Consider the following 24,688-nt stretch of genomic DNA (forward strand, 5'->3'; position numbering starts at 1 on the left):
AACACTAACATTTCCATGAATTTTTCCGACAGGAAATTCCACTTGTTATCAAATCAGAATGAGCTCATTATTCTGAGTTAATATCAAGTGAAGTTTTCCATCGCAAACATATAGAATTGAAAATGAATTTTGCGACGGAAAATTTTACCGATGTCACTAACATCCTGTATACACTCAGCACTTGTAAACTGGCATATTTAACTATAGTGATAAAAATCACTGTCACTGTTGATTGTTGTAATCGTTTGCGGTTAGGTAAGTTCGAGCTATCACAGATGCCTATAGTGACTAGTGTTGTAGTATTTAGCCCCTAAGTAGCCATCTATCTTTAACAAATGAACATTTGAACGGGAGCAGTCTCGCTCAGAACTAGTAAAACTGGGATATAATATCCGAAGATTGATCACTTGGTCTCAGAAGACAGTGACGTCAGAAGCATTCGGAGCCACGTCATAGCTCCAGATTTATAACTAGAACTGGTAAAGGATGTCGTTATAATAGTGCAAGTACGGGCAGCATACAAATTAGCCTCGAGATTTGGGTCTGGGAGACTTTAACTTTATGCTGCAGAGAGCAGGCATGTGCGAAATCCGTTTAGACAAGTTTTCCGTTTGCGGATTTTGGGGTATACTTTGCACCTAAAGTGTTCTGAAACTATTTTTGATAGGTCGATACGTGATTAAATGTTAATAAGGTAAAAACAATTACTTTATTAATTTTGTTTTTCCGACGATTCGGTACGTTTACGTGCTTAGGAAAACTCGCCTACGGTGACGGTTTGATGACGATACATAAAAGAATTTCGCTTGGGCAGAAGGAGGACCCCATGGTCCCAGAGTCAGAATTTTTGCGATTTTTTTTCACATAATTTGGCTGCAGAGGCTTATAAAATTTCCCCAAAAAATGGGTATAGCTAAACGCGACCTATGTTTTAATCGTTCCTAATTCAAACTAGTCTAACAGAATCTGAGCACTCAAAAATTCGCTTCTAATCTTGAATTTAAAAAAATCTCCGGTCCCTAATATACCCAATAATCTGTTATGTTAACGGTACGCTATCTTCAAAGAACATTAGGAAGTGTCCACGAAACGCAGCGAAGTCTGGACATAAATAACCTGAAGGTGGAGGCCTTAGGCACTTATCCCATCTTATCGTCGGATTTGAGTGGAGTTGCGGAAAGTCCACCGAATGAGAGCAAAAGTTGTTTTAGAATGTCGGTCGTTTTTCTTTAAATAATTGGGACTCTTCAAAGTTTTTTTTAATGATATCTCGCGTTTGACCACAATCTCACCTGATGGTAAGAAAAGTTGTTAAGATAGCATCATCACTTTCCATTAAATACAATAAGTTTCTTGTCATATACCTATTACCACCTTGCGAAAAGACGTAGAATCAAAAATATTCTTTTCACTTTTGAATTTCTTATCGTTGATTTTGGATTCGTCTGAGAGGATTACATTTGAAATAATTAATCGACTTTTATGGGCCAATAGCGATGTTGATGAGGTTGGTAATTCACCTCACAACCCACACGATAGAAGAAGAAGCGATATGAGCGTTGAATGAAGGATCTCGTCAACCACGTCAGCGATGTCGGAATCAAGGTCCTTTTTCTATCGTGTGGGTTGTGAGGTGGATTACCAACATCATCAACCCTGGTGTCAAGGTTATTATTGAGCCGCCAAATGCCCCTGACATGGCTCATGTAACGTAACGTACTTACATCAGTAAGTAGTAACCGGGACCAACGGCTTAACGTGCCTTCAGAAACACGGATCGTCTTAATTTCGGACAATCAGGTGATCAGCCTGTAATGTCCTAACCAAACTAGGGATCACAAAGTAATTTTTGTGATATGTTTCCACCGGGATTCAAACCCAGGACCTCCGAATCGTAAGCCCAACGCTCAACCGCTGGACCACAGAGGCCGTTAAAAATCAAGGTCCTGAAATCTGACGTCACAGCGCACCCTATGACATCATTCTAAGACATTAACAAAACTTCCATTATAAAAAAGATAACACCTACTACATCTTGCGAGTCTTGGAAAAAGAAACTGGAGTTCGAATTCCCCAAGCAATGGCTCCGATATCAATGTGGGTACTATCAGACGTATTTAGAACTCAGTGGACGACGTTACTGGAATCTAGACTTTGTCTCGTTGGTGTAGAGTGTGTGAGGTATGTGCTGGTAGTGGACAAGAAATGTTGAATAAAACATACAGCACAACTGCTGCTCCAGAGCTGGCTTTTAAACGGTACAGGGATAAGAGGCAGCGGGAGCGATTTACTACTCTAATGAGGTTTAGGGTGGTATTAATAAACTAATCTCAGCTTCGAGACTGCCCTCAAGATCATGTCAATGTGACAGTTCTCGTATAAAAACAGAGACTTGAGATTCGTTTATTAATACCACCCTTAGTTCTTAAGGATTTTATTCTACAGTTCTAGTTGATATAAAAATGGTCACTTGTTTGTACTAATACAAGAATTTCGGCTACTTTCAATGAATACCGGACAAGTAATTTTACTCTCCTATGACTTCGTTTCGAATAGCTTTGGCATTCATCATCATCATCATCATTGGCCTTATACGTCTGTTTCAGATGATTTATGGCATTATGTAATTAATATTATGGAATTCTGTAATAAACAATTTTTTACTTTTAAAACGGCTTTAATAGAGGTATTCTATCTACTTCGTTTCTAAACCAAATGTCAGACACCACTCATTTTTACCGCGATAACATTAACACGTAAGTGCGAGAGAGACAAACAATCTGCGCGTTCTTCCTTACTCCCTTACTTACGGCCATTTAGACTAAAGTGAAACTCAGCGGATTTGGTACGGGTTTCGTCACGCGGGAACTGAAATCTTAAAAACAGCGAACCAATGTGTTGACAGCCCATCGCACAATGTCTAAAGATCAATTAACTTTTTGTCGCAGTGACATTTTGTCTCCTCATTACAGTCTTGAGGGACAACTAATGATCGAGCCAATTGGGTCGGAAAACAATTGTTTGCCGAATGATAGATAACTTTGTCTCGAACCATTGTTTTGTATTGTCTCAGTCTAAATAGAAGCTAATTGATATACTTACGGCTGCTTTTCCACCAGACCTGCTTGAAATGAAGTGATTCTATTGGTGGATATTTTTCCTCGTACGCCGCTTAGCTACCTAGCACAGCTCTGGTGGAAAAGCCGCCTAAATGAGGCCACAAATTCAAATTCAAAAATATCTTTATTCAGTAGGTAACATCTCATCCGCCTAAAACTACTGCAGCTTCTCACAACCTGTATAGCCGGGGAAAAGAAAAATCTCAGCGCAGGGCCCATGACGTTTTTTTAAAAAAATATAAACATAAAATATTATTACACAAATGAGTAATTTAGCTGCCTAATATCAGTTTTCAGACAGTTAATACCATGCATTCATAATTATCTTCTAAATAATCACTAACCTTATAATAACCTTTTTTGCAAATTTTCTGTTTAACTACTGTCTTAAAACAGTTGAAAGGCAAATTCTGAATGTCAATGGGAATCTTATTGTAAAAACGTATACATTGCCCCTTAAAAGATTTAGTGATCTTATGTAATCGACTGACTTGTAAAGCAAGTTTATTTTTATTCCGGGTAAACATAGCTTTTTAAAGGTATTACTTCGCAAAAGCTGAAGAGTTGTCAAAGTCAAGTTTAAGACAAACCGTTAACACGTTGACGGATGACGAACACCATGTGTCCGACGATGTACTTTCCCCTGAGTTCACACCAAAAATGTGAGAATTGTCCAATAATCGCAAAGACTTTTTTGCGAATGTAGTCTGGAAATAACTAAAAAATAATAGATTGCTTAAAAACCAGAAGAGGTTATATTTGCGTCCTGTAACAGGTTAGTGACATCGTAACGAACACTGAGGGGGATGATTTACACCATGATTCTGAGTTAATATCAAGTGGAATTTGAAATTGTGCCTGGGTGTAATAAAAAGGATCGCCATTTAAACCCAAAAACAATGATAAGACTTGCATATGTCTGTTATCCATAAAATTTGAAGGTTAAACGAAGGAAAATCTTTACAGCTCCATCTATATTGTTTTTGAAGAAAGTAGCCTGGAAAGTCCTTCATTGTCATAATGCTCGAATGCCACATTCTTCTTCTTCTTATCGTGTGGGTTGTGAGGTAGAATACCAACCTCATCAACCCTGGTGTCAGGGTTATAATTGAGCCGCCAACGGCCCCTGACATGGCTCATGTAACGATTACTCACTTACATAAGTAAATAGTAACCGGGACCAACGGCTTAACGTGCCTTCCGAAGCACGGATCATCTTACTTTCGGACAATCAGGTGATCAGCCTGTAATGTCCTAACCAAACTAGGGATCACAAAGTGATTTTTGTGATATGCCCCCACCGGGATTCGAACCCGGGGCCTCTGGGTCGTGAGTCCAACGCTCAACCACTGGACCACAGAGGCCACATTGATTCGTCAAAAGACGAGACTAAAGCTTCTGCGTGTCTTCAGAAGCAAGATTTAGATTCAGATTCTTTATTTGCATTGAACATAGGTACGGTCACGAGCATTAATATGTATACACTTTAGTACTATGTCACATTAACTTTTTTAACAAATTAGACCGTAATTTTCATTAAATGTCAAATATGATAGTGCGACAGGGTTCTAAAGTGGGTACATATTGCTCATGACTGTACATAAAATTAACAGCCTCCGTGGTCTAGTGGTTAGAGCATTAGGCTCACGATCTGGAGGTCCGGGTTCGATTCCCGATGGGGACATTGTCGAAATCACTTTGTGAGACTGTCCTTTGTTTGGTAAGGACTTTTCAGACTTGAATCGCCTGATTGTCCGAAAAAGTAAGATGATTCCGTGCTTCGGAGGGCACGTTAAGCCGTTGGTCCCGGCTATTAGCCGTAAAAACACCTCCACCAACCCGCAGTGGAGCAGCGTGGTGGAGTTTAAATAATGTTTATAATTAAATGTAAAAGCACATATGAAAATTACAGAAAAAATAGTTATTTACAGAAAATTAATAAAATATTGCAAATACGCTCATAGTTTCCAACTTGGTGGGTGCTTGGAAATGAAAAGGCTGGTCCGGTAACGAAGTTAGTTCAGGTGCCAATTGTACGAGTTTTGTTCCAGTGCAGCTTCTAGAGGTGGTCGAGCGAATGGAGGGCCTATTTGATGGGAATATCATTGAAATTATAATGAAAATACGTTATTCTATTATTATTGAGCCGCCATAGGCCCCTGACAAGACTCATATAAATAAATAAAAATGTTTATTTCATCATCATCATCACCAGCCCACTGCTGGGGCACGGGACTTCCCTATGGATGGATAGGGAGATCGGGCCTTAAACCACCACGCGGGCCCAGTGCGGATTGGTGGTTATTAACGACTGCTAATGCAGCCGTTGGTCCCGGCTTAACGTGCCTTCCGAAGCACGGAGGAGCTCGAGATGAAAACTTTTTTTAAGTATATAGACAGATACAGATTTAAATATTATTTTAAATTATTTTAAGTATATCTTAGGTTAGACAACATAGATTTTTGTGGGAGCTGGTTCCTGTTAAAGGCTTTACACCTGTACTACAAGTAACCAGGCCCCACACCTTGAGCACAAGCTAGTATAGCAACACTAAGATTGAAAACAGGTCATTTCATAGTGAAAATAAAATTAACAACATCCAAAAGTTGATAAAAAGAAGAATGGCGAACCCCGACCCAGGTTATTATAAAAATAACGAAGGCATATAACAATTACATACTTACATCAGTAAGTAGTACCCCGGACCAACGGATTAACGTGCCTTCCGAAGCACGGACTTACTTTTGGACGACCAGGTGATTAGCCTGTAATGGCCTATCCAAACTAGGGATCAAAAAGTGTTTTTTGTCGTTTGTCCCCAACGGTATTCCAACCCGGGACCTCCGGATCGTGAGCACAACGCTCAACCATTGGGCCACGGAGGCCGTTATTAAGTAATTAATTAAAACACAAAATACTCACAGGATTCGTTTACCTATCAATCCTGAAGATTGGACAGATCCGGTTTTTTACAGAAGCGACAGCCTGTCTAACCTTCAAACCCGAAAGGAAAATCAACCTAATACTAGTTAGGTTTGGATATTTAGTATTATTTTATTTTAGTTTATTTGGGTAACAAATAGTTGTGTTTTATAACAGATTTAAATAAGTACATATAAATAGTTTAACAACAAAACATTTTCCATAGATAATTCATGCAACCTCTATGTATTATAGTACACATAACATAACATAAATAACCTAGATACGTCCCACTGCTGGGCACAGGCCTCCCCTCAATCAACCGGAGGGGGTATGGAGCATACTCCACCACGCTGCTCCACTGCGGGTTGGTGAAGGTATTTTTACGGCTAATAACCGGGGCCGACGGCTTGACGTGCCCTCCGAAGCACGGAATCAACTTTTTTTTCAGACAATCAGGTGATTCAAGTCTGAAAAGTTTTTACCAAACAAAGGACAGTCTCACAAAGTGATTTCGTCAATGTCCCCATCGGGAATCGAACCCGGACCTCCAGATCGTGAGCCTAACGCTCTAACCACTAGACCACGGAGGCTGTTGTGTGTATGTATATTAATATAAATATAAACTTTATTTTCTCTTGTCCACAGTGTATCTACGGGTGCTACGTACACTCAGCCATTCTGCCTACTTTCCATCGACGGTGCTACTGGCTGCTCCAGGTAGTTAGTTACCTTTATACGTTCCACTATTAGTATATCTACGAATAATCTGCGTAACAGATAAATCACTGAAATCAGAAATCAGAATAATTTATTCAACGTAATTATCATGGATAAACTTGTTGAAGGTCAATGTAACAATTTTGATTTTACGTCATTTCGCAAGATGTTATGGCTGAGGAGAAGAAATGACAAGAAACTGCAACAGCAACACATCTTTTAAATCAATGAGGGTACATTACAAGTTATTTAATAACTAAAGGAACACATTCAATACCAGAAATTTTTATCATTTAGGTAATCATTAATCTTATAATAAGCTTTTTTACTAAAGTATGCTTCACGTGATTTTTAAATTTATTTTCTGACTAATTTAAAATATTATCTGGTATTTTATTGTAAAAACGTATATATAGACACTCTAGAAAACTTCCTATACCTATCACCATTTGATATACAGGGTGTAAGTGACATCGCAACGAATACTGAGGGGGATGATTGAGACCATGATTTTGAGTTAATATCAAGTGGAATTTTGGGTCACAAAATTCATGTCTTTTTTTTGACTTATGAAGTGACGACTACCAAACTTTACCACAAAAGAGATTAAAATTTAGACGTTGTTTGAAAAGAATGACAAAATTGACATTTACATTCGATAAAACTGTGATTGGTTACACTCAAAGTATTGATTGCATACCATAACGGTAAATAATTGATAATTAAAGCACATAGTAACGGGTTCTTACCGCGTTTAAATGGATATATGAGACTCCCGATACGTGGTAAGAACCCGCTACTATGTGCTTTAATTATAATAATAACCGCGTAAACTTAAAACAATAATTGATAATATTAATAGAATATCACATATATGATCCGCACAGCAACACGTGATATAAACATAAGAAATATCTAAATTAAATTAACTGATGACCAATATTTCAAAATAATGATAATGCCTGCATCCGATAAAGATTCTGCTATTAATTTCTTTTTTGCTACTTTTGTTAAAAGGTACTTGGTTATAGGTAAAAACTTCAAGTAATATGTTCAAAAAGTAAATTTAACAGATATTGATTATCTGTGAATATAAAAGAAGCTTTACTAATCCCTAATTTAAACAATTTCGCTTTTTTTAGTTGATTCCAAAAGATTTCAATTCAAATCGCTATAATACTCGTTGAGTGCCAACCCGAAACTTTTCAGAGACTTCTGTAAAGATTCAACGACCGAAAAATCTTCAAATCCCGAAACCTGTTCACATTTAATTTGAAGAAATCCAATGATATATGTTGTCGCAATTTTTCAATCCGACCACCGCCGCCGAAACTGAAATATGAAATCTTGATATATACGCTTTTGATACCCTTCTGAATTTAAAAAAAAGCCACGAAAGTTTATTTAGGTATTTGGAATATTTTTCTTTCGGCTTCTCTTGGTATTGATGAAATTGAGTGGCTTTGCGAATACATAACATAATAAACATCCTATATACGTTCCACTGCTGGGCACAAACCTCCCCTCAATGAACCGGAGGGGGTATGGAGCATACTGAACCACGCTGATCCTCTGGGTTAGTGGTGGGGTTTGGACTAGAAGCTGACGTATTCGTCAGATATTTCAAGTCGCTCAATGCGGCGTAATGGTTAACATGCTCGTCTCGGCATGACAGAACTTTTTTCGATTAAAATTTTCTCTTTGTGAGTTTCCCTAGGCACGAATAAATGCTATATTCATGTTTCTAAGAGTTAAAATAACTGGTCAAATGAACATTACGAAAAGAAATCCATAGCAAAAGCTATAGATAAGTAATTAGTAATTAAATTTCTTTTTATTAAAGTTCATAATAAATTACTTTATTTAATTGTAAATATTAATTATAACAATACGTCACAAAAACAACCTTAAAAACTAGTCATTAAATAACCCGCCCCTCACTGTTCCCGGAGCAAAGGTGCCCACAACACTAGCCGCATTACCGCGTTGAATGGCAATGGCCAGCCTTTGGACCAGGAACGAGCCGGAGCGGGAGTCACCTGTTTTCTCCCTGAGCCTGAGACCCAATTCTGATACAAAGATTTTGGTGTCCGCCCCCCAGCTACCAAAGGTCTCCACGGCAACGGGCACGAAGTTATATGCAGGCAATAGAGCTGCATACTTCTCCCTCTTCTTCTCAGCAGCATCCTCAGCCGCTGCTGTTAGTAATTACATAAGCTCACGACTATATTTATTTTTATTTCATTTATTTATTAAATTTTAATACTGAATACACAAAGAGTCTCTACTAATTACTTTAATATGAACTTATATCTAATAGTAATTTGTAAGTAGGAGCACAGTTAATGTATCACATTATTAAAAAAAAATAATTTAACAATTAATAACATAAGTTAACTAGGACACGAGTCTAAAAGGTTGATTATCCCAATGGGATAGTCTAAGGTAAGTACATGAATTGTAAGATGATCTCAGTACCCACACTTTTCTGTTACACCAACGTGATAAATGAGCCGTGTCGCCATCTATTATGATCGAGCCAACTGTGTCAGTGAAAACAGCACTAAATGGTTACTAATCATATAAGATATTGTTAGACAGTACAGCAGGGTTGTATGCCGTAACTTCCTTAACTATAGTGATCACTTTTCAAACGAAAATCCCGACTTGGTTGACCTGTTTCCCACTGTACCTGCGAAACATATCGCCAATAAGTTTCCGTCGAACTTCCCGTATTAACGAAATAGGAAGGAAATATTTTTCCCTCCACTTGCTGTAATATTAATAGAATCTGAGCGAATCTCGGCAGTTTGAATTTTCACAAAATTTACGCTCCGTTAGAGCCTTTCGGGAGATTCTGTTTCATAACTTGGAGATTTGTGTTCGTAATTAAATTTGTTGCTGAAATTTCCAGCTTTTTATTGCCATCTTCACTTAGACCTACTTTTCGTTGAAAAGGTCTTTTTGAGGACTTTACATGACAATAATGTAACTTTTAACCTTCTTTTGGAACTTTGAAGCCAACTTTCCGGTTGTGAATTATTAACGGATTCAGTTATATTTGTTACTGAATCTGGTTTTTGTGTTTTGGTGTATTAATATACCTAAAAAAAGCATATTTTTTACATAATTGTTTTAATCAACTTAGGTGACATCCTCACTCACCATCGAGTAAGATTTTGGTCAAACGTAAACCTATTTTATTTAATAAGTAAATTAATAAAAAAACTAGAATGGTAACTCTCCACCCGCACCAATTCGTATCGGAAGCCGAGCTAGATTTACCTTCTGGATTCTCTGGATTTTCTGAAGTCTAGTTGACCATAAGCCGCTATGGAGTAAGTGAAAGCGTGCGGACGCGGTCCATGGAATGTCCAGGATGTGGTCTTGAATATTACTACTGGTCTTGTCTGGTCTGGTCTTGTTACTGTAATACCATTTTTATTGATAATGAAATAAATGATTATGAATAATGAATTAGTCCGCAGTTATGTCTGGTGTTTGCTAATACCTAGTCTTATCTAGCATGACGTGTCCCTGGCTGGGAAAAGGCCTCCCTCCATTTCTTCCAGGACTCTTTCTCCAGTGCTTGCCGTGCTTGCCTTCCAGAAAAGCATCCGAGTCATCACGCCATCTCCGCCTCGGTCTGCCACGCCTGCGTCGGTCTCTACTTGGAGACCATTGTGATCTTAGCCCACATTTTTTTGACGTGACTTATTGTAGATTTGCCGCAGATGGCATTAACTACTTGGCCGGACAAATGGGGAGAGCGGAAGGCTCTCACCCGGTACAACATTTAAGACAACAGGCCTGAGGGTGCCCAGTTGGGCGCGAACCTCGGCTCAGGGCGTCATCTGAGAGGAAAAAATATTTGAAAGAATTAATCGACCCTAGTGGGTGGATAAGCGCTGAATGAGGGAAATCGTCGACCACGCCGGCGGGGTCGGTATCGGGGTCCTTCTTAGCCCACAGGTCGCTAGGCATCAGAGTGGCTTGATACGTGGAGAATACCTAGTACAAAGTTTAATTACTAGACTTCTATCTACCACAACTACCTTCCACCTGTCTTCAACCCTAGCTTCGTTGCAATACGTCATATGCAGCCCACAAATGAAATTAAACTTTAATATTTGATCACTCAGTTTCATTACCGGCTGTTTCTGTCACTTCCGGAAGTCGAGTCTTGGAGTTTGTATGCGCTGTAGTTTAGTTAAGTGGTTTTCATTCTGCCTTGTCAGTAAATGTTTGTTGAATATGAATTTCTTGTGGGTTATCCTGCAAGGAGCTGAATGTATGATAGGTTGGTTGCTGTTATATGTACCGTCATGAGCAATATAATGTACCCACTTTAGGTCTCTGTCGCACTAACATAATTTGACATTTAGTGAGACTTACAGTTCAATTTGTCAAAAAAGTTAATGTGACATGGTACCAAAGTGTATACATATTAATGCTCGTGACCGTACATTCAAGCATCAGTAGCATAGCTGGGTAAGAGTAGTCCAAAAGACAGTGACAGTTTTTTTTTATTCAGTAGGTAACGAAGTCAATTTTTACTTAACCTCCGTGGTTCAGTGGTTGAGTAATCGTGGGCTCACGATCCGGAGGTCCCGGAGGAACATATCACAAAAATCACTTTGTGATCACTAGTTTGGTTAGGACCTTACAGGCTGATCACCTGATTGTCCAAAAAAGTAAGATATTCTGTGATTCGAAAGGCACATTAAGCCGTTAGTCCCGGTTAGTACTTACTGATGTAAGTAGTCGTTACATGAGTCATGTCAGGGGCCTATGGCGGCTCAATAGTAACCCTGACATCAGGGTTGATGAGGTTGGTATTTCACCCCACAACCCACATGATAGAAGAAGACTTAACGAACGTCACAATCTGTATAGCCGGGAAAAAGAAGTAAGAATAGTCTCAGATCAGGGCTCAAGACGTTCTTAAAAAAAACATAAAATAGTGCAGATCATGTTTACCGGTATGAATTAAGTAGGTATAATGAAAATCTATATACAAGTTTAATACAAAAGCGAATGGTCATTGACTTACTGACTCTACATGACAATATCTTCGAAACTACAAGTGCCAGGAATCGCAAATTTTCCATGGCAGTTTTTCTTGCAGTTTAGTTCGTCCTACAAGTGCAAATTTTATGTGAAACTTAATACTTCTTCTGAAATTTAAACATATTTAACTATTTTTCCAAGCAAACCTCACAAAGGGGTGAAATAGGGCGATTAAGTTTGTATGGAAAATATTTTATTTTTTAATCTATCGTCACCTAACTCATATGACACAACACGTGTGAAGCTGGAGCGGGTCGTTAGTTACTTATAATTATAAAAGTCATTTATTTAAGACAAAGAACTTGTAATTCCAAATTACTTTTACGCTACCTACACGGTAGTTTAATCAAATTAAAATGAAATGGATATTTTATAAGTAACGCACAAAATAAATCTTTGATTCAAAAAAAGAACCTTTAAACGGGTAATTCAAATTCAGAACAACAGCCAATTCATTTAAAGAAACAATAAAAAAGTAACCTTTTCTTTTATCTAAGCGCAATATTTTGCCCGGATACAGCTATTTAGCTCAGAAAACGCCCGAAGGGACGTAGTGCCTAATTTAGTACTAGACAGCGAAATATTCTTTGTTCTATTTACCTAAGCTACTTAGTGAAAAAGGTACTTTGGTCCCTATTTACTTTAGTATCTGGTCGTAATTTCCTTAGGGGTTCCGTTTATAGGTGCTTGAACATGACGGGTGGAATTATTCTCCTATAAAATGCTTGATGTTGTGAAATAGGTACGTACTTGTTGTTTTGCTTCTATACTGAACTGGGAGGGAATAAAAACATAGAACGCGTTCAACTGCTTTTCTCGAGCATACCGTAATACCTACTAAAAACCCGATCAAGTGCGATTCGCGCACCAAGGGCTTCGAGGCTTTGACTTGGGCGTTGAAAAGATATTATGGCCGACCCGAAGACGACCGTAGAAGTTTATATATTTATTAATATAAGGCATACCCAACAGAGAGAATGTGTACTTTCTTACACGATGGACTTATGTTATGGACGATAGGCAGATCCCTTATCACCATAAGGTTCATCATATCCAGTTTAGGACATCATATGAACAGTGGCTGCGAGTTGTCTTTGATAATTTGTGGCTCTGCCTATTCCTTTAGGGATTACAGGCGTGAGTTTATGTATGTATGTAGGGATATAGTTGTAACTACAATGTTTACGTGATCAAAATTAATTCATATTATTTTAATGTTAGTGATGTCTATCTGTTTAATAGAACCTTCTCATAGCAACTACAAGCAACGAAACCATTATTTCTATAATCGATTACCGGCATTCGATTATAAAATGGCATTTGGAAATGGCACCACATCCGCAGGGTGGTAATTGAATTTGTGATGCGATGTTACCGTGCAACAGGTGGCAATTGATGTACTAACTACCAGTCGTGTCAGTCTTCTTATTTTTTATTTTCTACAGCACCTGGTTGATCTAAAAAGATTCTGTCAAAAACGAAAATACAAGGAGACTGAAATGATTTCAAAGAAGTAATATTATATTCGTTTCTCATCCACGCATTGGTATTATTAGTAAATTAATAGAGTAGTGTTGAAGGGAATAAGGGTGTTTTGAAATTCTAAATTCCCTACGACACTACTAGCTGGTAGTGCAGAAGGGAATAAATATTCCCCACGGCACAACTGGTAGTGCGGCTTGGTAGTGCGGTGGGGAAGAAGGGAAAAAAGTCGAGGTAGCCATGTTGGAAATCGTACTGTGAGGTCGCAGATTCGAATCTTGAGATATTTGTATGCCAGTCTCATGGCAGTGCATACTGATACATGCTTAATGTTATTTAATGTTTAATAAGACCTTCTTGACGTATGTACGGTAACGAGCATTAATATGTATACACTTTGGTACCATGTCACATTAACTTTTTTGACAAATTGAACTGTAAGCCTCACTAAATGTCAAATATGTTAGTGCGACAGAGTCCTAGAGTGGGTACATTATCTTGCTCATGACTGTACACAAATAATGATTTTGTATTTGTATTTTGTAATTCCAGCACCGACCTAAACCAATGATTTACGAATTTGTTTAGGAGTTTATGTTTCTTAAATTTATTATCACGTGCTCAGCCTTGAAGAAAAATATCGTGAGGAAAGTATATTTAGTAGGTATGTGACCGAACCTTATGGACTGGTTTTCTCCTCGCGGTGTGGAAGGTCAGACAGGCAGTTGTTTCTGTAAGAAACCGGACCTGTCAAATATTCAGGTTAGGTAAGCGTTCTCCGCGAAAAACTGGATAATGCTAAAACTAGTTGTTATGGACTTGTATGTAATATTTACTCATACATACATAAACTCAAGCCTGTAATTCCCTATGGGGTGAGCAGAATCACAAGAATTCAAAGACAACTTGCAGCCGCTGTTTCTATGAAGTACTTAGATATATATTATGAACCTTATGATGTTTGTATTTCTCGTGTATGTTGTCTTTTTATTGTTTTTATGTGTTTGATTGTAAGTTATGTGTTACTCCGTGTTTTATATTATATATTTGTTACTGTGGTTTCCCTTTATAATAAACGTTTCTTTCTTTCTTTCTTTTTTTTCTTTCAGAAGAGATCAGCCGTCCGTAACAATTATCTATCATATTAGAAAAGTAACCATTTATCATCACTAATTTAAAAGCCACGCTCTTGTCGGTATAGTATTCTCCAAGCTACTTTTTAGGGAAAAATAGAGCAGTGGTTTCCCTCTTGCCTTCTGCCCCGCAGTACGAGTACTCTACCTGACGCGAGAGGGATAGCGCCCTGAGTAGTCTATTTCAAAGCCGTACCTTAAGACTCCTGAGAAAGGTTACACTTTGTCGGATTTCCCAACATGTCTGAAAAGACAAGAAGCTGATCGGCGGGTTTTATGTATTACCGTTATATTTAGGAGAGATATCTATCTTCATACTCAATCCGTATGTTTGACGGGAAGCCTGCACTTTTAAATAAATAAAAAGAGTTTATTTTGGACATAATCCATAGAGGTTAGTAACAAACAATAATCAACTTAATCTTCTGCTTCTTAATTGTGTCATCAGTGTTTTATATTATTTTATATGGTTTTATTTGATTTGTATTTTTAATATTCTAATTTATTTGAATGTTTTATTATGTTTTAGTATGGAAAATTGTTATCTGAAATATAGCATTTCGTTTCTTTTTTAATCTAGTGTTATTTTATTCTTACCGTACTCGTAAACGTATTAGTATGAGCGAGACAGATTGTCCTCTCGCGCTCCCTCTTACTCCTTTACTCCTTAGATCTACGAGTAACTTCAGCATGTTCACGATGGTCATCATCAGCCCATTAACGTCCCCACTGCTGGTGCACGGGCCTCCCCTATGGATGGATAGGGAGATCGGGCCTTAAACCATCACGCGGGCCCAGTGCGGATTGATGGTTATTAACGACTGCTAATGCAGCCGGAACCAACGGCTTAACGTGCCTTCCGAAGCACGGAGGAGCTTGAGATGAAAACTTTTTTCTTTTGTGGTCACGGCCTTTGCGAAAGTTACTTTACTTCAACAATCGCAGACCGAGCGCGTTAATCGCTGCGCCACCGAGCTCCTCACGATAGTAGAATGATGCAATCTCCATCTAAGTAGTTAATGCCATATGTGGCAAATCTAAAAAATTCACCCAAGAACATAAGCAGCTGAACGTGTTCTATGTTTTTTCGCCCACAGAACGGCATAGAAGCAGCAGCAAAAACATGAAGTCATGACAAAACAGTAATGCATTAAAAAGTTTAGCTTGAAGGCTAGATTGTAACGTTATGAAGCATATATTTAAGTATTTTAATGCATTATTAAAAAATACAGTCATCAAGTATATATTATAAAATCCGCACATCCTCCAGTAACACATTACTAGCCTCAGAAACGTATTAACACACTTATTTCAAACTTGAGTGAAAATATCTCCAAATGCATTCCATATTTGAACAGATTTCGAAGCCAAAGTTAAACAAGACGTGGGAATTTGTCACAGACGCTCTAAGCTCGTAGATTTCCAACTAGCTCTTGACTTGGCGACCCCTAACGAAAAACGTTTATTAGGGCTGCCGACGTCTGACGCTTTTAAATTCACGGCAATTATTTTTTTTTGGTTTTTCCCGAAGGGCAAGGCAAAAGGAACTATGCCCATAGAGTCATGTCTAATGTATTTTTTTTCTTAATGATGATTAATGTAATGATGTAAGGTGATGACGATGAATGATGAAATCTAAGCTCTCACCCTCGGAGCAGACTCCTACTCCAAACCCCAAACGAATTAACTCAAAAGTCCGCATAAACTTTCGAGTTATGAAGCAGCTTCTTGGCGCGAAGCGAAAATAGATAGGTACACTTTGTTTATTGAATAATCCGATATAATAACACTATCGTAAATGTTTTCCGACTAATTTAATGCGATCATGAACCACAGAAAACCACTTCGTATTAATTATTTAAATTATTCAATGAAGAAAGCAACCGTCCCGTTCCTGTTCCCGCCAAAAAGTCCGGCAATATTCTTTATTGTTTGTAGCGTCACTATAATTGATTTTCCAACTTTATAAACAAATGACAGACGCGACGTCGATCCCTCGTAAAGAGACTGGACGCACTGGGAATCGACGTGCGGGGGCTCGCTGTCAACACTCTTCTCTCTTTTTTTCTTCACATTACATGCTAATGGGACTTCGCTGTGTTGTTTCGTTTAGAGAAACGTTGCAGGAACTCAAATAATGCCTGTATTCTCGACGGGTAGGCAGAGGTCTATCGTAGATACGTACATCCACCCCTCGCCAGCTATGTTTAAGTCCCATGTAATAGAGACGAGCCTATTGCCTTTGCTGCAGACACTAAGATCTCATAATATATAATCTCATAAAAATACATACATACATAAAATCACGCCCCCAATAAGATAAGTACTACAAGTCCAACTACGTCTTTTTGAGAAGTTTATAATTTTGAAGAAGATAAGATACGATATTTGTTTAGACAACTAAGGATCACTTGTTAGTTTGAATCACTTAAAAACTATCTAATCTAATGTAGCCTACAAGATCCCACTGATGCGCCCCTTCCATTGTCCCTACCTTTCTCTTTTTCTTCTCCTTTTGAAAACTATGTTCGTCGTAAATTCAAAAAGACTCACCTCAGTAGTAAGAACTGCCCCACCAAACACCTGAATAAAATGCTTCATGGTGAATATGTCATATAAGAAAACATCTCTAGGATGATGGAGCTGAAACAATTAAGACCACATTTCGATTCTTCTATCGTGTGAGTTGTGAGGTGGATTACCATCCCCATCAACCCTGGTGTCAGGGTTACTATTGAGCCGCTAAAGGCACTTGATATGGCTCATGTAACGACTAATAACTTACATCAATAAATAATAACCGGGACAACAACGGCTTAACGTGCCTTCCGAAGCACGGATCGTATTACTTTCAGGCAATTAGATGATTGAATATGATGCCTGTAATGACCTAACCAAACTAGGGATCACAATAGTAATTTTTGTGATATGTCCCCACCGAACTCTAAAATTATATGAAAATATGATATGAAATTTGATTGAAATCTTTTTACAGAAAAAAAAGTGAATTTACTGTAGGCAATATTATGAAAACGATAATACGCTAATCATAATTATTTATGAGCCACGCTCTTGTCAGTGTAGCATTCTCCATTCTTGTCTAAGTCAAAGGCCAAAGCTTTGATTTTTTTACAAGACGTAGCGTTCGCTTTCTCTTTAATCTGTACCATGTAAGTTTTTATTAGTCTTCCCCTTCCTCTCTTTCCTTCTATCTTCCCTTCTATGATGTTTTTTAAAAAATTCGTCATGTTTCATATCTCTCTCTCTCTCGCTCTCTCTCTATTTATTTAAGAGCTGCACTCTTGGAGGTGGAATAATGTTTCATTTAATGTTTTATTATTTTGCTTTTTCTGTCCTTAATAACTTTCAATATTTCGACGGTAAAAAGCAATCCTGCTGTAAACCACACCTTGGCCAAAATTTTTTTATTTTTGATTCGGAATCAGAAAAAAATTCTGCGTCGAATGGTCCTATTCCCATGGCTCTACGACCTCTAGAAATTTCTGTACAGCGTTGGGATTTTGCTTATTTTTCCAAAAAGACAACTGAATATTTGCTGTAAATAGCATTAAAAACAGCATTTTTCTGTGATATGTCTTTTACACCAATTTTGCTTTTGCAAATAATTTGATCTTTGTAGTTACAGCACTATTTAATGGTGAACAGTGCGGGTTACTGCATAATTGCATAACACATTTAATTAACGTACTGTGTTTACTACATTTATTAGACAATAATCTGTTGATCGGCGTTGTTTACTACATTTTAAACAAGTATGATATTACAGACAATGACAACTTACGCCAATTTAAAAACATCGTTATTTACTGGTCATGTGCATTTACCGCCATTATAATACGCGCTCGCGCGAATATGACCGCGGGTTACCGCGTCGCTCAGTTACTCCGCGACAGTCGGGAAGGAGTGACATATTTGCTGTAACTATGTTTCGCTACCAATATGGAGTCATTTTTTTAATTATTTATTATTACTTATACGAGTGGGTCACGGGATTGTCCATTTGGAGTTGGTCTAATCCTTATTTCTGCCACTAGCGAGGTCTAGCCCACCGGGTAGCACGTCAGCTTGTAGCGATGGTGGAGTCCGGTGTTGGAGGGCTGCTCCGTCATATTGCTCGGTCTGAAGAAGGTGGACGCTTTGGGGCGACGACTGTTAACTACCACTTGGAAACGTCACTCACCCTCGAAGGTGACCACAATACTAACTATTCAGCGAAGAGTAGTAGATATGGACAGCCTCGTTCCAGTCGTTGGTTGTCCAATGGAGATGGTCAATACCGCCACTGAACTGGATTAGTAGTGAGGTCAAGCCTCTCACTATAATGGGCACCGGGTCTATCTTGCTTCGGATGGCGTCCAGGATATCGTAGAGTAGTTGGATAGTATGCTCCAGCATCTCCAGCTTATTCACTGTAGGAAGTAATGTCTCCGCTTGGCCTTCTTCTCCTATGGAGGGGCGGCGACCGCTGTTGTTGTTGCAGTTGATGTTGGTCGTGGTGGTTCGGAATCCACAGCGGCAGACAGGGCAGGTTTTGCCTTCTGGCGTGAGTTCTTCGACCTGTGCGGTTTATGCCCATCTGGACTGTTGCCGCTGCCATGTGCGAATTCTGGGCTGTCAGTTCGCTGGGATGCTTCGCGACGGTAGCTGCTGCTGTGGGTTTCGAGGCTCTTGCACTCGTTGATTCTCGTTGATTCTTGCACCTCCATTCGTGTTGCCAGCTAGCTCACCTTTACCGGGCAGGATGAGCTGTTAGCCGGGTGAAGTCCGCTGCAGTTAGAACAGGTAGCCGGTTCCTCACGGGGAGGCATGCAGTCTTTCGCCGCATGGCTCTTACCGCATCGCACGCAGGCTATGGGACGATGACAGTTGTGGCTGCTGTGACGGAATTGTTGGCAGTGGTGGCACTGTGGCGCTTGGGTCTTCTCTATGCTTTGAGTTTTATACCGGGCATGCATAGGAGTTCGGACGTGTCGTAGATCTTTTAAAACCCCAGTGTTTGCCGGATCTCCACGAAGAAGATGCAACCAGGCTTGCCTGTGCGGGCTTGGATGGGGCGGATATACTCCTGTTCGTAGCCTCGGTTGTTCAGCTCCTCCTCGAGTTTTGCGATGTCAGTATCCACCGGTAATTCGCGGGTCGCCAGTTTCAGCGAATGTTCCATCGGGGGTGTGTACGTGAACCAAAAGAGTCCAGTGTCTTTCTCCAGGTTGGTGACGTAACGCTGGTAAAGCCTGAACTCCTCATCGGTTTTCGCCAGGAAGCGTACTCTTTTGCCGTATAGACGCGCGTTGGGACCATGGCCTAACTTATCCCACACCTGTCGAAAGTGGTGCGTCCAATTGGGCAGATGGTCCACCACTGTGGGCGGAACCTTCTTGCTCGCAAATGCGAGCAGTGGTTGCAAACTCACCGGAGCGAGAGCGGGCGCAGGCGTGGGCGTCATGCGCAGGGATGGACATGGAGGCGCATGTGGGGGTAAGCCAGGGGTAGTGTAAACCGCCGCGTATGAGCGCGGTGGTGTTGTCTCCATGTCCAAAGAGGGCATGGAGAAACCGGAGATCGGTATAGGTTTTGGTGCGTTGACTACCGTTCTGGCGGTGTTGTTATCCTCTTATTCCCGACATGTTCTGCTCTAGAAGTATGGCGTGGACGTCGTACTTGGTGTGCGGTGAGTTGCGGCTCGAGACAGCGGCTAGCGCCACAGGGATGCGCGAGCAAACAAATGTACGCGTTCGTTTCTTTGTCACGCCTGCCATTGGGGGAGCCTGCTTAGACCTTAACGGCCTAGGTGTGGCAGGACTGTACCGGTACGAAACCTAGCGGGCCGTCCGACAGAGAACTAGCTACCACTCCCTTCCCGGTGAGACTCGCTGGTTTAGGAGCGGTAACGGTGGTATCGTTTGTCACCGCGTAAGAGGGTACTTTAAAATACACCTCCTACTTCACACCTCAGGTCGCAGAGTGGGTAGCCGCAGAAAAAGGTTGGCTTCCGAGTACCTTCAAAGCTTTAAGTACAGCGGCTAATCTGCCTAACTGGGCGGGCACCCTCAGGCCTGTTGTCTTATATTTTGTACCGGGTATGAGCCCTCAGCGCCCCCCATTTGTCTAGCCAAGTAAATAATGCCATTTGCGGCAAATCTACAGAAGTATTCTCTTCAATAGATACCTAGGTAGGAGTAGTGTATAATGTTTTTGATCTCACAATTTACCTGTTAAATAGTATAGCACGCTACAGGTAGTATTTCCCGTGCTATAATCATTCGGAGTACACTATTGTTGCTTAGGTGTATGCAAGATGGTAATTTTTAATTTCATTATTTAGCTATTTATTAGTGGGTTTATGTTCTCTAACATTTTAAAATGACTTCATATAAATGTAATTCCATACTTACATCATTTTAATTTTATTATCATTTCATAACTTCTGTTAGTTAAGACAATTAAGTGCACCAGCTAACACAGAGTTATGACATTTACATCAAAATTGCTATATAGGAATAGTTATTATAAGTGAATTACAGCAATTTTGCGTATAAATAAAGTATTTGATTTTGAGTGGCCCATACATTTACCTGCTTCATTTACAGCAACTTTGTGTAACAGAAAAAAAAGTGTGATTGCTGTAACCCACACAAACATAGGCTTAAATTAACTTCTAGTAAGTTTTAGGTATTTGAACTGATAGATAATCAAAAAATACATTTTGGTTCTAAAAATCACATTTATAGGCGTAATAGTTTTGGAGATATGATTTTTTTTCAAATTTTTCAAAAGTTTTTGGGCTCTGGTGAACATTTTGCATTTTGTGGGTTACAGCAGGATTGCTTTTTACCGTCGAATTTGTTTCCTTTCGTTTCTAGCACTTTCTCATTAGTAATCCTTTCTGTCCAACTTATTCTTTCCATGCTCCTCCAATACCACATTTCGAAAGCTTCGAGTCTCTCTTTGTTTTTCTGTGAGTTTCATTAATAATATTGTGTAATACCTAATTATCTATGATTAAAATTGCAAAATTATATTATCCAGTCCGCATGAGCGGTGTCACAGGAAACAGTTAGTTATCGAGTAAATTACGCTTGGTCGAAACTTTTCAATCGCGTTGGCTAACAAATGATTCGTTAATGATTTGTTTAAATCTCTTTTCACTCGTTTCCGGCTTTCCGATCCAATGTTTCGGGAATAGCGAGTGATTAATTATAGATTAATCCGTTTTGCTTTTTCCTATCGAAATAAAATGCTAACTATAAAGCTACAGAGGCGGGAGAGGCTTTTTGAGCGATTATATTACCAACTACTCGGTGACAGAACGCTTGGTAAACGAGTACCGTATCTATTCGAATAGGGACCCAGACCTACGGGGTTTAACAAAGAACCCTTGTCCAGGGATACGGGTGAAGACCTCAAAGGTTGCAGAGGCGAAGATGGGAGCCATCGGTACGGCAATGCAGGACGGAAGGGGCAAGTCACTAAGACTGTAATCTGGAACCTGACAGAGGGCAGTAGTAACTGTCAGTACTATTTAGAGGCGCAGGACAGTAGTCCTAGTATAGCTTTGTAATAGACTACTCTGGGCGCCATTCCACTTGCGTCAGACAAAGTACTGCGGGGCGGAAGGCAAGAGAGAAACCACTGCCCTATTTTTCCCTAAAAAAGTAGCATGGAAATGCTGCACCGACAAGAGCGTGGCTCTTAAATTGATGATGATCTGTACAACATGCTGTCGACATACGACAGGAGTGCAATAGGAGTAAATTTTGTAAATATTTATTAAATCAACTTAAACAAAAAAGATCTCTCAGCTATAAACATACCCCGATCACTTCATACAAAACACCTCGTTTTGCACAGACACGTGTGACGTCTGACGTCTATAGGATTGAAGACGGAAGGACCGAAGGGGGTGAGGTAAACCAAGCTCAGCCGCTGGTGGGGAGCGGAGAGTTTCCGTTCTATGCGTACGTTCCTTATTCTGTGTTATAAGTCAACTGCGTACTCCACTCCCAAATCGAGGAATTGGTCTAGTTTCTTACAAATAGGTAATTTGTTAATATTTTTTCGCATGCATAATAAAGTTTCTGGTTGGACCGTATTGTTTACGGTATTCACATGTTATGATTACATTAAGCTACATTTATCCACGCCGTCATCACTAAAACGTTTGACAAGAAAATTCATTGAATAATGAAATTGATATTTAAAAGGCTTTAAGCTTTTCGCTTGTTATTAAGTTTGTTTTTGAGAGGTTATTTTTAGAAATATATCTAAGGTATAAAAACGTTTTCCAGTTTTTATGCTCTCAGCACTTGACTTAGCATACAAACTGTCCCGTCAGAGCCTTTAGGCTTTTTATATACCAATTTTTGTAACAAAATTGGTACCTACATAAAATCCCCGCTTACTCCCGCGTTAACAAGCTAATGAAAAACCACAATAACTATAATAAAGCCCACGTGTGGCAACCCTACGCGGCGGCCATTACATAAATAATGGCGTATGTTTATTGCCGCCATTTTGGAGACAAATGGATAGTTATTACGGCGTACTCCATTTTACATTCGCTTCTCGCGTTGAAAATTAAAATATTGTGTATTACTTATTTTTTAACTGCGCGAGAGTGGATTTAGTGCCAGTTGCAGTGTTGCTAGTGTTTAATACCTCACGCTGTTTGAATTTTTACTTGTTTTTACTTTTTTCTCGCCGGTCTATGGAACTTCGTTATTTCGCATTCTTTTTTGAACGGATGCAGCGAGTATACCGAATTTTCGGGCATTGCTAAATTTTATGCCTGTTTACAGAATCTCGTTGGTAATAAAATTTCGGATTTTTTTTCTTTTAGGTCAAGTATACACAGTTCTTATTTTTTCAAGTAATGTCGCGTAACTATTTCATATAAGATTTACCTAGTGTGAGCAATAGAGAAAGCAGTATCTTTCAGGCAAGGTTGGGGTGAAAGAAACTGTAATTAAAAATATAATAATAATCGGGGCGGAGCAATAATGAACACATGCATAAACCTTTTAATATACCTAATACATTTATCATACATACAAAATATTACATTATTACAAATAATATAAGATGTATACAATAATTGAAATGGAGCATTTCAATCCTAGACGTGAAGTAAATAATTCTTCATTCTGGATTCAGACAGTTACCTATAGAATAAAGAATACTATAATTGCCCTTTTTATCATAAGCTTTGAGGTCATTGACCTAATAAAATATTATACTTCAATCGTCTAATAATGCCGATTAATGCTTTTTAGCTCTCACTGCAGAAAGCTCGCTGTGGTGTGGGTACATCGTATATCTTGCTATATACGTATTATCAAAGAGCAGCAGTCACTGAGCCCACCGAATTATTTGTAAACAGTGGTGAAATTATAAGCCATTAGTTGTTATAATTATAAAATTTATGTTTTTGTAGGTGTTTTTGGTCTATTACAGAAACGACATGTAACCAGGAGGTCTTAAGTGCAACCAGTTAATTTATTACTTTGCTAGAAACTGATTGGACTATTACACCTTATCGTACCTCGGATTGCCCCAATAGGCGTATAAATAGATAGAACGTTTATTTGCATGAACACAGTACAATGGTCTTAATAAGTAATATGTATGTCCTTAGTGTATTCAGCCTGCTTGCTATAGTGTATATAGTATATATGTATATATATACACTATATACACTATATAATATATAGTCGTGAGCTTAATTTATTTTTTGACGATTTTAAGTCAATAATTACGGGCCCAAAAATAAATTCGTCACATGGAACGTTACAACTAAATGGCTCTTAATTTGAGACCTAACCCAATTTGCATAAGTAATTAACTAGTTCTTAGACGTTTTAAATTTACTTCAACAAGCAAGGTTGTCGAAGCAATTTTTTAACTAAATTAAGTATTTAAAAGAACAAGGTTCAACACGCCATCGCTATTACGGTAACATTTGTGATATTTTTGTAAATTAGTATAATAATAAAAGTATATTTCGGACATATAAAAATATCCATATTTGTGAGTAACATTATAAACTTAGATCTAGTATTAGTAAGAGGCAAATGAAAAAGACGGTTAAGAGTAGGTAATCGGAATGTTTTGCCAATGTAATATTTTGAGAATATAATTATATAAATTATATAAATGTACCATATCCTTTGCCGAAGGTTGTCTGGAAGAGATCTCTCTTAGCGATAAGGCCACCTTTGCCCACC

At 38.9% G+C, this 24,688-nt stretch overlaps 1 protein-coding gene across 2 annotated transcripts in view; it reads left to right on the forward strand.

Annotated features, from left to right (window-relative positions):
- LOC126371692 (calmodulin-binding transcription activator 2) overlaps nt 1-24,688 on the forward strand; it is a 273,169-nt gene that overhangs the window by 224,407 nt on the left and 24,074 nt on the right. For both annotated transcript variants that reach the window (XM_050016993.1, XM_050016994.1), the window contains exon 6: nt 6,691-6,762. In XM_050016993.1, coding sequence (XP_049872950.1) covers nt 6,691-6,762 — 72 coding nt within the window. The remainder of the gene's footprint in view (nt 1-6,690; nt 6,763-24,688) is intronic.

The sequence above is a fragment of the Pectinophora gossypiella genome, chromosome 13 (genome assembly GCF_024362695.1).
Source record: "Pectinophora gossypiella chromosome 13, ilPecGoss1.1, whole genome shotgun sequence".
Classification (NCBI taxonomy): domain Eukaryota; kingdom Metazoa; phylum Arthropoda; class Insecta; order Lepidoptera; family Gelechiidae; genus Pectinophora; species Pectinophora gossypiella.